Raw genomic sequence first — 15,435 nt, 5'->3', positions numbered from 1 at the left:
ACAGAAAAAAACAACAATATATAAAAACAATATAATATTTGCTCCTCATAACAATTTATCGGCAGGTTATCATAGGAAACGTTTCTACCTGCCTCCAGGAAGACTCCTCAGACTCAGGAGAACTGAGTTTGTTATGTAACAGCCTTATCAGTAGGTGGATAGCTTTGGACCGGAAGCTGTAGAAGCTCAACAGCATATTGAAGTTTTTGGTTCTGGTGATAGTGGAAGAGCTTTGAAATCTTACATAACCCTGCGTATTCACAGAGAACCAAATATATAGTATACAATTAGTGATGACAGTGCCTGAGGGTGAGCCTCCCTCGCCTCATCTTCCAAAACCATTTCACTCCATCACTCTTTTTCTTCTTTTTAATTTTCTTTATCATTATTTTATAATCCGGGCGCTGGCACCAGTGCATGACGTGGGATAATGTTATCAGGGCCAGGCAGGGTGGCTCACTGATCCGACCCATTTAATTGGAAAGTTGTTTCCTAGTTTACCGGCTGAAGACTGGGATGAGAATGGCACCATGAATACGTTAGCAACGCATGTACATGACAGCTGAACAAGAGGAGATGAGAGAAGAAAAGAAAAGGCAGAAAACAAAACAAAACAAAAAAATATATACAAATTTCTTATAGTAGTGATGGTTTCTCTGCTGGTTTTAGAATCGGAATATGTAGGGATGGATCACATGATTTTCCTACAGATTTTTATTTCATTCCACCAGATAAAATGATTTAACACTTTGTCTCAATTGGCTGTGCAGCCCATGGTTGAAATGTAAATAAAGCCCTCTTCAATTTGTTTGTATACAAAGATTAGATGTTAAGATATAAGTAAAGGCTTTTCAATAAATTTCCAAAGTCTACTGAAGTGCTGATAGCATAAATTTCAGTAATGTATTATAATTAAAATTACATTTATTGTAGCTAAAACAATGTCAGTCTTGGTTTTTGGTCTTTATGAAGGTCAAAGTGAAGCTTCAACCACCAGACATCAAAACAGGAACTCATCTGCACAGATGAATTGCCGGTAAATATCTGCTGTCTCTCAGTTTAAGGGACATGAAAAGAATGAAACTCATTTGTAGAGTGCCTGGGACAGATGCCTGGCAGGTAGCCTGCCATCCTGTGTCGACACAAAACTGACAACCAGACCAAGAAGGGAAGAGGAGTATAGGAGTAGACAAAGTTAACTCTACTTTCCTCTCTAATCCAAAAAACTTTTTAAACAAAGTAAAGCGTCCAAATTTTTTCCCAACTTTGTGAATTGATTTGTGAATTGGCTGTTGCAAAAACGTGTTTTGTTTTTGTTTCACTTTATGCTGCACAGCCATTTAAAAGATTTTATTTGTTGCATTGACTGTTGTTAGTAAATACATAAAATTACAGCATTGATCCTTCTTCCTCATAATTTCTACAGTCCTCCATATTATGGTGAATTTTAATCTGGGGAGCTAACACTCTTCTGGGGAGTTTGCCAACCAAATGTTCAAAGTTTTTATAAACCAGTGCCTCATCATGCTGAAAGAAATTCTCCTGGATTGTTGGAAGAAATTGTTCTTGGAGAATATTTTGATTGCATCTTTTTTTCATGGCAGTGGTTTTTGGATAAATTTGATGGACTCTCCTATAGATAAAAAAGAGGATTCATCACACAAACTAACTTTTTGAACTTCCTGCTAAACTTCAGTATGTCCCTGACATGTTTTGTAGAACAGTTTTTGCTGCCCTTCTTGCTCAAAAGTCCTCACTATGCATTTATATGGATTTGCATCCACCCGCTGTTGAGCAAGCTCTACACTGGTAGCAACCTGATTACTTTTGTACATTCTTCAGAATGCATTTTAACATTCCTTCTTGGTTTAAATCATCTAAATTATACAAACTGTAGGCTGTGACTACACAATAAATATTTGTATCTCTGAAATGAAACACTTCTGTTCATGATACAAAATAGTTCATTTGCAATGCAAAAGTCACCAAAGGCTGCAGACGAATGTTGCAGACACTGGTGGATAAATTAATGATGACCTGCTAACGATGTGCCCGCTCTCAGATCTGCCAACGAGCGATCTCAGCACTCAAAAACATTATTTATTCATACGACTTCCTGCCGACAAATCATTCCCTCAGCACGGACTGGCAGGAAAAAAGAGGCTGCTCCACTGACTTTGACTTAATTTTTTTTTTTTTGGCCTGGGTTAATGTTGACAGATTTTCAGAGTTAGAAAGCTAATTTTAGCTTTCATATTTCAGACTTTAATAAAACCTAACAAGACGTTCGTGTGGCTCTGCATTTATACAACAGCATCACGGATGAAGTATGATCCTTCACAATCTATTTCCGTGCAGGATCTGATTGAATTTTTAATGCTGGCAGCCTATTTGATCTGCCTGGAATGTGATGTCGCCTGAACATTTCAGTAATGGATGGAAACCAACTTAAATTTAGAATCTTTTTATTCTTCCTAACTACCATTTTTATCCAATAATTTTACTACACTCACACTGTAACCACGTTTTGCAGCAGCGTTGGATGAAACTGTACGCTAGATTTGGATGTTCACCTAATGGTAGGAAGATACCTCGACTGTGAACGCAAAGATAGTGACTAAAATCTACAATTCAATTGTATCATGCTCAAGTCTAAAAAAAATCATAAGAATTTCCCCAGCTCTTATTGCCCTCTTGAAATGAAAGCATTCTTTATTCTGAGAAGATGTAGTCACATGCTGAGAACCCTTTTGACTTAATCATCATAAAACTCTCTTAAGTGACAGATAACAAATACCATGTCTGACAGTATGACGTTTTGGTGTGTCCCTCGCTGTATGTCCACTTTCCACATAATGCCATTGCAAAATCCTTGTCTTTGAATTTTCACATAAATGATGTGATATAAACCAAATTGGACATAATTTATATTCATCCTCTCCCAAATGTCTGTCCATTTAAAAAAAAAATTGGTCACAGCAAATTCACACTACAGTGCTTGAACCACATGAACCACCATCCGCCATGGAAAGCAGAAATATGATGTGGATTTAACAGTTTTGTAGGATGACCATGACAGTGAAAGAGAACTTGAAAATTTCTTCAAACAATTAAGAGAAAATGAGTTCAGTCAAAGTAAAAGATATCTGCATGAACAAGTGTGTAAGCAGTAGATTAAAATGGCTTTTCAGCTAAATCAGCCCTGGACTATCACATGATTTTGGACCAGAGGAAAATTGGCTGGTTTATTTAATTAATTTATTTATGTTTTACTGCATGAATCGTGAACACAATCTAGAGCCAATAAAATATAGAGCAAAACACAGAAGAATAAAAAATTACCAAACAATTGGGCAGAGACATATAAACATGTTCAAGTGGATAATAAGCAAAATACTAATTTACTTATGAATAGAAATGAATAAAGTGATGTGGCACAAACAGAGGGGTTTACAACTGGAACTGTAATTTGCATGAAACTCATAGAAGCTAAAAAGGTTAACAAAAAACCAAAACAACGACAGTCACCGAAAAGCCAACTGGTGATGGAGTGGAACTAAACAGCTGGTGACATTTTCTGAGTGAATCCATTCAGCATGAAGACAAAAGAACCTGAAAAGACAAAAGATCATGTAACACTGCCGACACGTTCGCCTTTGACAGAAGTAGAAGCTGTTCGTTTGTTGACATTTAATCATCTGCTGATATTTCCCCACCAGCTCTCATCAAAAATGTCACTCATTTGCAACTCCATCACCCCTTCTTAGTTTTTTATCTGCTAATCTGCAAAACTCTCAAATTTAAAAGTAAAGGTGGAATATTTCTCTTGTACGAGTTTCAGGTATAATGGACACAAAGCCAATGATAAAAGTTCTTGATCCCTTAGCTTTCTGCTTTCACTGTTTCTTATCTTAGCAATTAATTAAATTCATCACCCTACTCCATTTCATTAACGACTGGTAATCTAGCGGACCAGAAGACAGATAGGGTTTAATTTTAGTCTATAAAAAGCAGCTGTGTAATTTAAATTTCATATTCATCGTTCCAACTCAATAGCCTTCTGACTATCTTTGATGAGTGACTTGCATAAATTTTTATTTTCAAGTTAATATCTAAAGTACTTCAATTTTAAAAAGGAAAGTATTGGTTCTTTATTTTGTTTGTTATCGTATTTTAGAAAAAATAAAGTTTTCTTTCTAAATATCTTTTATAAATTCAAGCATCTCACTTTAGAAAATTGGAAATTTTGTTTGTATAACTAAAATGCTGCCAGATATGTCCATGGTATAAAATGGACCAATCTTCAAATTTTTTTAAATAAAGTTCACATGATTAAGGATAATAATATGTCAGATTTCATAAAGTCCCTACTAACAATCCTCATGACTCATGGGAAATACAGTAGGTTTAAAACAATAGCGAAAGGTTTGGGGCTTGATGATGTTTGGGAATTGAGGCATTTCTTTGTCTACTTTTGATAAAGTCCATGTATCTGCAGACCTCTCTGTCTCCTCTCTTTAGGGGATGGACGAAGGAGGGGAAGAAAGGAGGCTATATATCACCAGTGAGGCATTCATTCATTTGTCTTGCAGTCATGTGACTGAAGAAGGAGAAAGACCAAAAGAGGGAGAGAAAGAGAGACAGAAGGGATAAATTAAAAGAAAAATTAGGGCGAGATAATGGGAAAGAAAAAAGCATGGAGTGGATGAAAATGTCAGGAAGACTAAGGGATAAAACTAAGAGTAAGAGAGGAAAATTATAAGGCAAAGCAGTGAAGCCACTCCAGTGCTAAATGAATCAGATTAAAGCATAAAGTACCCAGAAGCCATCTCCCAAAATTATCTGAATTAGAGCAAAGAGAAAATAGTCAAAAATATATTGGAAAGCTCCTATTTTTGCCAGCAAATGTGAAAAACGCTCAGTCATAAAAGGCTGTTTGCTTTTATTTTTGTTTTTATACTTTAGCTGCAAAGTATAATCATTAAAAAAGTGCACCCCATTCTTGTTGAAAATTATCTGATCTTAACCACATTCTATTACTTAAATCAGGCCTCGAGTGCACAAAAATACTCAATATTTTCAAAGCCCAATTGGAAAAGCTGTGTGAAAAACTAAGTACACTCTTGTTTGATTAAGTGATTGCTATCACAATGATTGCCTCTTTGAAAGCAAAGCATCTAGCAGTTTGCAGCTCTGAATTATACAGTTATTTGTTAAAACAAGACCAAGATGGAAAGACATCTGCAATGACCTCGGAAATGTTGCTGCTGTGTAATCTGGTTAAAAAGGAAAAGGAAGAAAGTATAGATCAGCACAATTTAGGTTTGCAAAACCTTAAGCAATGTCATTTGAATAGCTGCTACCAAAATAAAGATGTTTGACCGTAATGCAAACAATAATTTTGGAGGAAACAAAACAGCTTATCACCAGAAAGACCTTAAGACCAAAAGATCAATAGAACACAGATGGGGAGTTGATGATTTGGGATATTTTGCAGCCATAGGATCATGGCGCCTCACTGTCACTGACTCAGCCATGAGCTCTTTTGCACACCAACATATTCTAGTCTTAAACGTGAGCCCATGTGTTTGACATCTAAAGCTCAGATCAAACAGAACAATGATTACCAAAACTTCAGCAAAGCTAGAACAGAATGGCTAAAAAGAGAAAATAATTAAGGTGTTCCACTAGCCCAGTCATAATTAAATATGAACCTAACTGAAATGCTGTAGTAGAAACTTAAAAGAGAAGAGATACAAACTGATAAATCTCAATGAACTGGAGTGAGAAAAGTGGACCTAAATTCCTCCAGAACAATATAGGAGACTGATGAAGTCATTCAGGAAAGTATTACTGGGAGCTAATGCTGCAAAAGTTTAATACAAGCTGTTTGATAATTGGATCTGCTTAGTTTTATCACAGATAGCATTTGCATGCTTGTTTAAATGAAACTGCTGCATTGAGTAGAGGACAATAGAATATAAAGTTTGACTTCATAAGAAGTTTACCACTGACAGAAAAAAGGAAATGAATAAATAAATGTTAAAGAAAATAGACATTTTCTTGTAGTGTCTTTGTGGGACAGATGTCCTAAGAGAAACAATCCTTCATAATACTCGGACACTCAGCATTTTACAAGGCAGTTGGACTGTCTGCTCTCATGTGCAGGACAGATTTGGGTCAAACACAACAGGAAAGTTACACAAACTGAGATTTAATTAAAGAAAAATATTGTGTGTATTAAAAGTAAAACATGAAACCAGTCCAATTATAGCATTTGCATTTCAAGAATAGTCAGAAGTCCCTTTGAGTTACTACAAATTTGTAATTCAAGTTGACTACAAGAACAATATCAAACTCTTTTGTGATCTAACAGCACAACAAATTACTTTAAGTAAAATATGTTACATACACAGTAATGACCTGAATTGAGGTTGGAAATAAAGTAAAATTTTTCAAAAGCGTCCTGAATCAGACTATAAGAGATGAAGTGAGGCATTCAGTGGTGACATTGTGATGTATGGCAGAAGAATATTAGCACCGTTTGTTTCTCGCCTTAGTTGTTTTTTTGTCCTTTTCTGTCGATAAGTGCTCACTTTGCTGCCCCTCCTCTTCACTCCATCAGGGTTAAGAGGACTGTGGTAAGTGGCCAGTGGCATGCTGGGAGGGTGGGCGGCTGTGTGGGAGGCGAGGTTTGTTACGCCTGCCAACTGCTCAAGTACAGTGATGAATGCTGCTGGGAGATGGAGAGCTAAACAGACGAGCAAAGCGGGAAACACTGGATTCTGCATTTATGTCACCTGGGATTATTCCAATTATTTATGATTATTTAATTTGGTAACACAATCCAAATACTAATCTCTTAATCCCAGAGATATGATCCTTGGGGTTTAATTTAGACTATTTATTCCTTACAGTTTGGCTGTAATATGACTTTCTCAGGAGGTAGCTTGAATTGGTGACTTTTTTGTTTTGTTTTAATTTCTTGTTATGCATGTATAGAGTCTGGATTGGGATCTGATTTTTTTCAGATTTGTATAAATCCAGAATTCAATTTCCAATATGAAAACAAAGCTCTTGCTCCTCTAACTCACTCTGGTCATTCCCCGCAGCCTTGCCACAGTTCAGCCTCAGTCTGGCTGCCTTCTCTCCAACAATCTGAGAGATGCATGCACAATTTCCATTTTAAACTGGTTTCAGGATTTTACACCAATGATTAGTGCAGTTTTGTGGCTAGCATTGCAAAAAAAGCAGTACCTGTATTCTGTAATTTTAAAAAGACTGGACTGATAAATTAGGCTATTCCAATGACAGACAGTCTGAAGGAAGTTTTGAAACTAATGTGAACAAAATAAGTGCTGTACCAAAGAGCCAAACCCAGCTCTCCACTTGCTTGATTGGCTTGCTAAAAGCATTGCTCTTTTGACCATTGCTGCACCCTGTGTAGATACGTTGTAAAAATATACATATGTATATATATTTTAAGCTTCTTATATCTATGTACCTTCTTTGACATTATTCCAGACCCTTCAAATGTAAAATGATTTACTTTGATTCTTCTTCCTGTACTTGCAGCATCCATATCTAAGAGCGCTACAAAAACCTGGTGGCGATTATGTGTGGTGTGTTGAGTGACTGAAGAAAAGAGAGACTGAAGTTTTGAGTTTTCAGCTGATTTGGATTAAGGATCATCCAAAGTAGAAAATCATATTATTCCAATCACCAGCAGATGTTTCAGTCCATCCCTACAAAACACTTGCTTGGCATATAATATGGGCCTGTATTTAGCTGAATACCTTCGCAAGACAAGATTATGGAACCATTAAAAACTCTGGGAAAGTGTAGTGGATCAGATCAGGGTTTTTAAAGGATTATTTTAAAACCTAGCCCAAATTTTTGATATATGTTTCCTTATACATGCCTACAGAACATGACATAAGGAGTTTGTGTTAAAGAAGGCAAACATCTAAAAAAAGCAGGGCAGTGTGAATTAAGGACGAGGGTTGAGAAACACTAGTTTAGAGGAGAAGAACGCCAACCCTCAATATGGCTTTGGCCTGTTTCTTTGTCTTTGACCCCAGTTTCTGTTCCAGGACCAATGAGATGCTGTTGCCACACTGCTAAACAAGATGTCGAACACTGCAGATGGGGAAATGAACTGTCTCATTTCCTGTCACTGGCCATCAGGGAGAGGAGCTCTGTGATAAATGCAGTGACAGCACCGTGTTGAACAGGCGACTCAAAGGAAACCCCTAACCTCACCACTTCACGCAAAACATAAAAAGGCTCTACTTCAAGGCGGCTTCCAGGTGAACCGAGTACCGACCTCAACTTCTTTAACTAGGCTTTGAAGACTGCTGTGCAGGTAATTAGCAGGGGATTCAGGATGAAGAGATTCATTAAACGCCTGACTGAACAATAAACTTGTGTTTTCAGAGGAAATGTGGGGGTGGAGCTTTGTCAGAGGACACCTGTGGGCAAGAGTCTCATGGAAAATTATTGTTGGGAAAAAAAGAACTCATAAGATAAAATGCTCTTTCATGTCCCTCACAAGTTTATTATAACTACAGAAATTCTAATAATAAGAAAGGGAACGTAATTGCAAATAATAGACAAAAGTTCAAGAATAAAATAAACCTGTGTGAAATAAAACCAGAGAAGCAGATCAAAGAGATGACAATCAAATTTACAAGTTGGCCAAGCTTTACCTTTGACCACTAGTTTTATCAAGATAGTAAATGCAGCAAGCAGCAAAAAAGTATTTGCCTGACAATTACTTATTCTTGTAAGAATACTGCCTGAAAATCACTTTTATCCATTAAGAAATATTCTAGAATTGCTACAACATATCTTTCAGACTCTTTATTCTTAGAGCAATCTTCTCAGCAGAACCTGGCTTCCCTTTTTGTTTGTGTTTGTGCAATCAAATAAAAAGGGGAATATTTTTCTCCTTGAAGCAGTACTTACAGACAGGAAATAAAATCAGCAGAGCAGTAAAAACAGTCTCACAGCTCTTTTATATGTCTCTGCCTCACAGGCTACTCTGTCTCCTCCTAAGTCAACTACACCGTTGCTGTCTGACTGACGCCAACTCGGAGATCCACAGCAACAGGTGCCAAAGGGTCATTACCGAGGCAACAGAGGCTCTTTGCATCAGCGACAGAGAGACAGGTGGAAAGAAGAACTTGCACACTGCTGAGTTGAGCAGGAGAAAATGAACCGATGCAATCACACAACAAAGAGTAACTGGGAGAACATGTGATGTTTACACCGGGGCTGCATCTAAGCCTGTAAATCCCCAAAAAGTATAAAAATATTTCTTTATTATTACAGTTTGAACATAAGTCTCAAAAGAGTGCAAATGTCTTGTTGAAATATGTCACTTGAAGTAACAGAGATGCCAAGCTTCCCAGTTCCTCACTGGACATGCAGACTAATGTACGAGCAAAATTATGAGGGAGTTCAGTCATTGCAGCGGAAAATTGAAGAGGTCAAAATCATGTCGCGTAATTCCAAGTCGCGGCCCACCAAAAGCCCATTAACTGTCTGAGTGGTCATTAAGAAGCAATAAATGTCAAATATTTTACAGTGAGTCATCTAATGGGGAAACAAAAATGAAATCTAACACAGGTGCGAGACTCACAATCAGCCAGAGGAGCGTCAGTGACTCAGTTTTTCAGAATGACTCATCGATTCGGAGTCGAGATGTTTTATGAGCTGCTGAGGGAACCTGAGCAGGTGGGAGGAGACTGACAGGTGGACGCTGAGACAAACAGAGGAACAAAGATGTACAGAGAGCCAGACATGCCTAAATGAAAGCCTGAGATATCTACGAGAATGAGATCAAACTCGCTGACAGAGTTACGGTTTTCACGCTCAGAGATGTCAATAAAGAAAGGGCGGGTGGGTAAATGGACTGAAACATAAAAGAAAAACTTTTTATGTTTAGAGTCATCGCCCCTTCATCACCAGAGAAGACAAATAAAATGGCCAAAAGGAAAAGCAATTGTCCAGTTCAGAGAAAACGAAAAAAGTGGTCCCATAATTGAAGTTCACCCTCAGACGTCCTGGTCCAACCTGAACTGGCTCGTGGGGATCAGTAGAAATACAAAATTGAAAATGCATAAATTATTAATTTTGTATAGTAATTTTGTTGTTTTTATTTTTTTTAAATGCTGTTATTTTTAAGATTACTGTTGATGCATTTGTTGCTGCCTATTGGCCAACCCCCCGCCTGATATCCTGGTAAAATAAAGGTTAAATAAAACAAAATAATAAAAATATATAATTTTTTTGTCTGTCCACATAATGTCAGGACCATTGTGTTTGCACTAATGCCCAATAACCTATGAATGCAGACTCTCAAGGCCACTCTAGAAGGGCAGCATCACCAAAAGCGACATGCGCTGACCCACAAGCTGCCTCACCAGAGCAGCTTGTATTGAGGCTTTCACACTGAAAACAGCACCCTCTGAAACACAGTCATTCAGCAGCAAAAGAGGCAGAATTTTCAAAATAGTATGTGCAAAGCTGTCAGTGCTATGAGCTCTAATGTGTATTTGTCTTGGGGTAAAAGAGACTAGAACTAAACCTGCTATTGACACCAAGTAAAAGAGCAACAACATAGGAGAGAAAATTGTGATGACATTCTGATCTTGCATTGTGGATCTTGAGAAGGAGACATTTTCTCAGACACCAGATACTTTCTTTTCCACAGTAAGAGATATCCTCCATCTATTGGCTACACAACTTTGTGTCAGAGCGCTCAACTGTTAAAAATTCAGAAATGTCAACTTTGTACAACTCAAAGGTACAGGCTCCACTGCGCTCTACTTTTGTTTAAAAAACCCATGCATAAAGTAAAACCTCTCTAAGCTCTCTTCCAGTTCACAATTGCACACAGGATGACAAGCAATATCTAATTTAGCATCTTCTGAGTAAGGTAAGAGTTAGGTCTCAAGATTTTGAATATTTTAGAACATTACAATGTGAGAGCAAAGAATCTATGCATTTAAACCAGACTAGGATCATAAAATCATTGTCCTCTAAGTAAAGGCTGAACAATATAACACCATTTCAACCGTTTCACAATACTAATATTATAATGAAACATTTATTTTTTGTTTCCAATAACTCAGCCTGTATGGAGTCTCACTGACACATCCGACAGCGCCCCATCTAATGAAGATTCACACAGAGTGTTATATTGTATAACATCAACAAAAATTAAAAGTTATTTCCCTAGACATTAGATGTCTCTTCAAAAAACTTGTAATATTTGACAAGCCGTACCTGATCATGTCGCAAAATTGCTAATTTTTCATTTTGGTTTTAATTTCTATTGTTCAGTTCCAATGACTGCTATTGCCAGAAATTGAATCAAAACATATTCAGAGTTCATTATGAAATATATTACTAGAAAGACTGAGTTCAGCTACTGATCTGGCCCTAAATAAAAAAACACAGTTACTCCAGTGAGCTTTTGGGAAAATTAATCGCCCACTCCTTTCGTAGAAATATCTTTTTATCAAATGGTTCCTTGTGAAGTGCTTAGATTTTCTCCAACCCCACAGCTGGAGTTAGAGAATACTGTATGTTGTATAAAGGGACTGACTTTTTTACTCAAGTGTTTTTTATATTGAATCTATTATTGCAGTAAATTGTAATGGGGCTCCCTACGTCTACAGGAGTTTTGCTTTTTGATGACATTTTAATTCAGTAAAATGTTGTCGTATGTCATCATGCAGTCTCAGTCTGTGAGTTGTGGAGTTTCCTCTCAGAAACAGTGAAAGAGCAGGATGTTAAATGCAGGGCTGATGGCGGATCAGAACCGAGACGGCTCACATATGCGGAGGTCCGTGTTTGCATCAGATGGGAGCATGAAACCCAACACACTGGGCAAACCTTTGTGCGCCGCTGTCACTCAAAACTCTCACTGCTAAGAAGAACAAAGCCATCGATGCCTGCAGCTTTATTCATTTGCTCAGCTCTGCCAGCATTTTTTTTTGTTATGAGAACAGCACAGTGACGCCGATAATGAAAGCACATTCTCCTCAAAACACAGCAGACAGCTCAGAGATGGATGCATATAATAGTTTGGTTGCCGATACACGTTATTTCAAGGATTAGATTAAAAAGATGCCTGCTTCACTGCTGAGTTGTCATTTAAACCAGAGTCTAACTAATTGTTGAAAAAGACAAAAAATAAGAAAAGACAGAAAAATGTTGCAAATTCAAGCAATTCGGTAAAGTTTTTTTTTTTTTTTTTTAGAAGAGTACAGAGACTCGGATGCAGTGGTTGAATACAGAAGATCTCAGGTTTTAGGATTAGCTTGATGGAATTGCTAGATCAAATCTAATATTGAGATGACAAATCAACAAGAATGGATCAGTAAAATGTACATTGTTTAACTGAAATAAAAACACAATCCTTTGGAGAAACACTCATCTTAGTTCTTGCCAAGGTTTGCAGACAGAAAAACAAGACAACTGCTGGCAGAGTATCATGTTATGTTGCTAGTTTATCTGAGCCAAAATGTTTTATATTTCCTGATGCAGAATGGCCAAAGAGAAATACATTGGCCTATTGAAACTCTCTGCTTTAACCCAGCAAACCTGCAGTGAGCAGTTTATCTGAAAAAAACCCCACTGAACCACATCTATACAAACGATCACATAAAATATAAGCAATCATTGAGAACAAAAAATACAGACAATAGAAATGTATTATGAAAATATTGCAGTTGACATTTGTTAGAACAACGTTAGTACTGGCTTTTTACAAATAATAAACACAGTCTCCAGCCCAGCTAGGTCTAAATCCACATAAAGAAAATGTGTGATGCTCTATTTGGTGCTTTTATTACCTCTAAAATGAAAACAAATAAAAACTCTACTTGCTGTCTTGTATGTGCCGGAGAGAGATGCAGATTTCAGCTGACTGTAAAAACATGGCATGTTTTTCAGTCCCATTCTTTCCTGCTCTGAGAAACCTCATGAGGGTTGTAACACTTTATCGAAGGTGTTACCAAAACATAACAGCGGGCAAGGGAAGCATCTGCTTAACAACCCTTGAGCACAGTCAGTGTTAGAAAGAGTCGAAATAAATCAAGAGCCAAGGTATTTAAGCCAGCTGTAGAGGATGTTTTTTAGAAATGTAGATAGAAACATACAGTTCAGATCAATATGTTATTTCTCAGTAAATATTTATTGTGCTTTCTTACAACCATCAAAGTGGCTTGTTTATGGATTCATAAAAGCTATGATTCTGTGGTGATAATTTGTTTTCTAAATTATAACAAGGAGTTTTAACGACTTGAGGAAATGTTCTTGATAACCAAGCCCGAAAAATGAAGAGCGAAAAAAATCTGTTTCTTTAATCCAAATATGGGAGAAAACCAATTCAGCTTCAACAGTTATTTCTGTTCGTTTGAGCTCTTTTCAATTTATTTTAGTTGTTTCCATGCGTACACAAATGGTGGGGTGAGTCTGGCTCCTCTGCAGTGTCAGTGACTGCAAAGAGGGGGAAACATACAGTCTTGCCCCTGATTCATTTTAGGCTTTATTTAATAATCTCATCTGGTCACATCTGGTTCAAGCAGCAGATCGGAGAGCCAAAGACAATTGTACAGAGACAAAGACAACAAGAATAGAGACAAGAAGACAAACTGGGTTGAAAGAAAAATATATTTTGATTAAATCAAGATCTTAAAATAAACAGTGCTCTATTCTTAGAATTTCATGACAACTGTTGTTTGTGTGGTGAAATTGAATTTATTGCTGTCTAGACAGAGGAATAAAAAAGAAATTAAAAAGTTGGTTTATTTAGCTAAGTAAAAATAAAAAAAGATGAGACAGATGTAAGTAATTGAACTAAATAAATGTCTGATTTTTTGTGTTACTTATATTTTTTCAGTGCTGCAGAGTGAGTTACTATGGCTCAAGTCTCTCCATGTGATTGGCTGTTTCTCACCCATTTCCACACGCCTCCCATCAAACAGGATTTGTTGTAGATGCGCGTGCACAGTGGCACACACACGCACCCATTGATTGCAAATCGTATTTCCTTGAAGCCCAAACAACACCGACCCGTGTGGCAGCACCCTCTCAGCTCCGGGGCGAATCACATAAAGCTAATCAATGCTGTGGCTGCTATAAATAATTCAGACTCTCCATCATCCATCAGCAGCCGAGATGCTGCTGCTGGCTGCTGGTGAAGGCACTGCGGAGGACCCGAGCCGGCCTCCTGCCTCCTCCCCATCAATGATTTTTAGTGGAAAAACCGCCACCTCCTCCACCTCCTCCCTGTCTCATCGCGTACTCTCATCCAGGCGGTATGGCGGCAGGGATCCGCCTTCACCTGGACGGAGGGAGAAGACGCAGGTGGGTGACGGAGGAGGGAGTATAATCATCCGCAGTTTGTGCAGAACTAACACAAATCCCGCGGTTTCGGAGAGCGCGTTGTTTCCTGGATTTTGCAGCAGCGGAAGGCGGCTACCTGCAGCTCGCCAAGTCCGCCTGAATATGCTTATCTGCACCGTCACACTCCGACAACAGTAACAATAATAATTCAGATAAAAACCTCACCTCCCTGAAACCATACGAGCTGCAACATTGGAGCAGCTCATCAGAGAAAGAAGCAAAATACCAAGCGACCCTCCCCGCAGCTTCTCCCAGGATATTTTCTCTGCGCACGGTGCGTTTGGTTTTACTGACCTGATGCGTCTGGAGAAGGCGAGGTGGCGAAAGGGATCCCGGCGAGTCTGCAGCCAAACCTCCGTGTGATGCCCGTCCTATATCCCGTCTCTCTCTCCACCACCGCCACCACCAACACCCCCTCCCGCGCACTATTACCTCACAGCCTCCTCTCAGCTACTCCAAGACCGGAGAGAGAACATATGGCAGCTCGGTGTGAATGAGAAAACATTTTAGTTTTATACATGCAGGTGCATCTCAACCTTGTAACCTATAACCAAAAAAGTTAATGTTTTTCAGTTATTTAATTTAAAAACTCTATAGTGGTGGTTATAATTAGTTATGGTATTCACCACCCAGAGCGACATGTGTTAAAGGGGCGTCACAAAAATGACTATAAAGAAGGCATCAGTCATCTAATATCTCTTATTTGCGAATTTCTTCAACAAGTATTAGTTGCCATTTTGTGAAAAAGATTATGCTGGAATAATTTATTAAAATTGATTTAGACTTACAAAATTAAAAGTAACAGTTTTTATAAAAGTAACAGTTTTTACAGAATCTTGACCAAATTTCATATTTGATCTTCTTTAGTTCTAAACCTGAAATTACTCAGAGTGGTGAAACTTAAACAAAACATATAACGCACTGAACAAATAATAGGTAAAATAAGTATTGAGTACATCAAAGTTTTTCTCAGTAAATATATTCTGTACCCTCTCTACTCGCCCAGTGACCGCT

At 37.8% G+C, this 15,435-nt stretch overlaps 1 protein-coding gene across 2 annotated transcripts in view; it reads right to left on the bottom strand.

The window, feature by feature from the left end:
* LOC116714404 (complexin-2) overlaps window positions 1-14,842 on the bottom strand; it is a 30,600-nt gene extending 15,758 nt beyond the window's left edge. Inside the window, exon 1 of one of the 2 annotated variants that reach the window (XM_032554964.1) lies at window positions 14,716-14,842. Coding sequence is in view for 1 of the 2 variants with exons in the window: in XM_032554963.1 (XP_032410854.1) it covers window positions 14,587-14,600 (14 nt within the window). In the remaining variant the exon portion in view is untranslated. Of the gene's footprint in view, window positions 1-14,586; window positions 14,606-14,715 lie in introns of those variants that run through there. The other variant, XM_032554963.1, reaches the window with a different exon arrangement.
* Window positions 14,843-15,435: the final 593 nt, after the last annotated feature.

This window comes from Xiphophorus hellerii, chromosome 23 (assembly GCF_003331165.1).
Source record: "Xiphophorus hellerii strain 12219 chromosome 23, Xiphophorus_hellerii-4.1, whole genome shotgun sequence".
NCBI lineage: Eukaryota > Metazoa > Chordata > Actinopteri > Cyprinodontiformes > Poeciliidae > Xiphophorus > Xiphophorus hellerii.
This window is presented reverse-complemented; position numbering and strand designations above follow the sequence as displayed.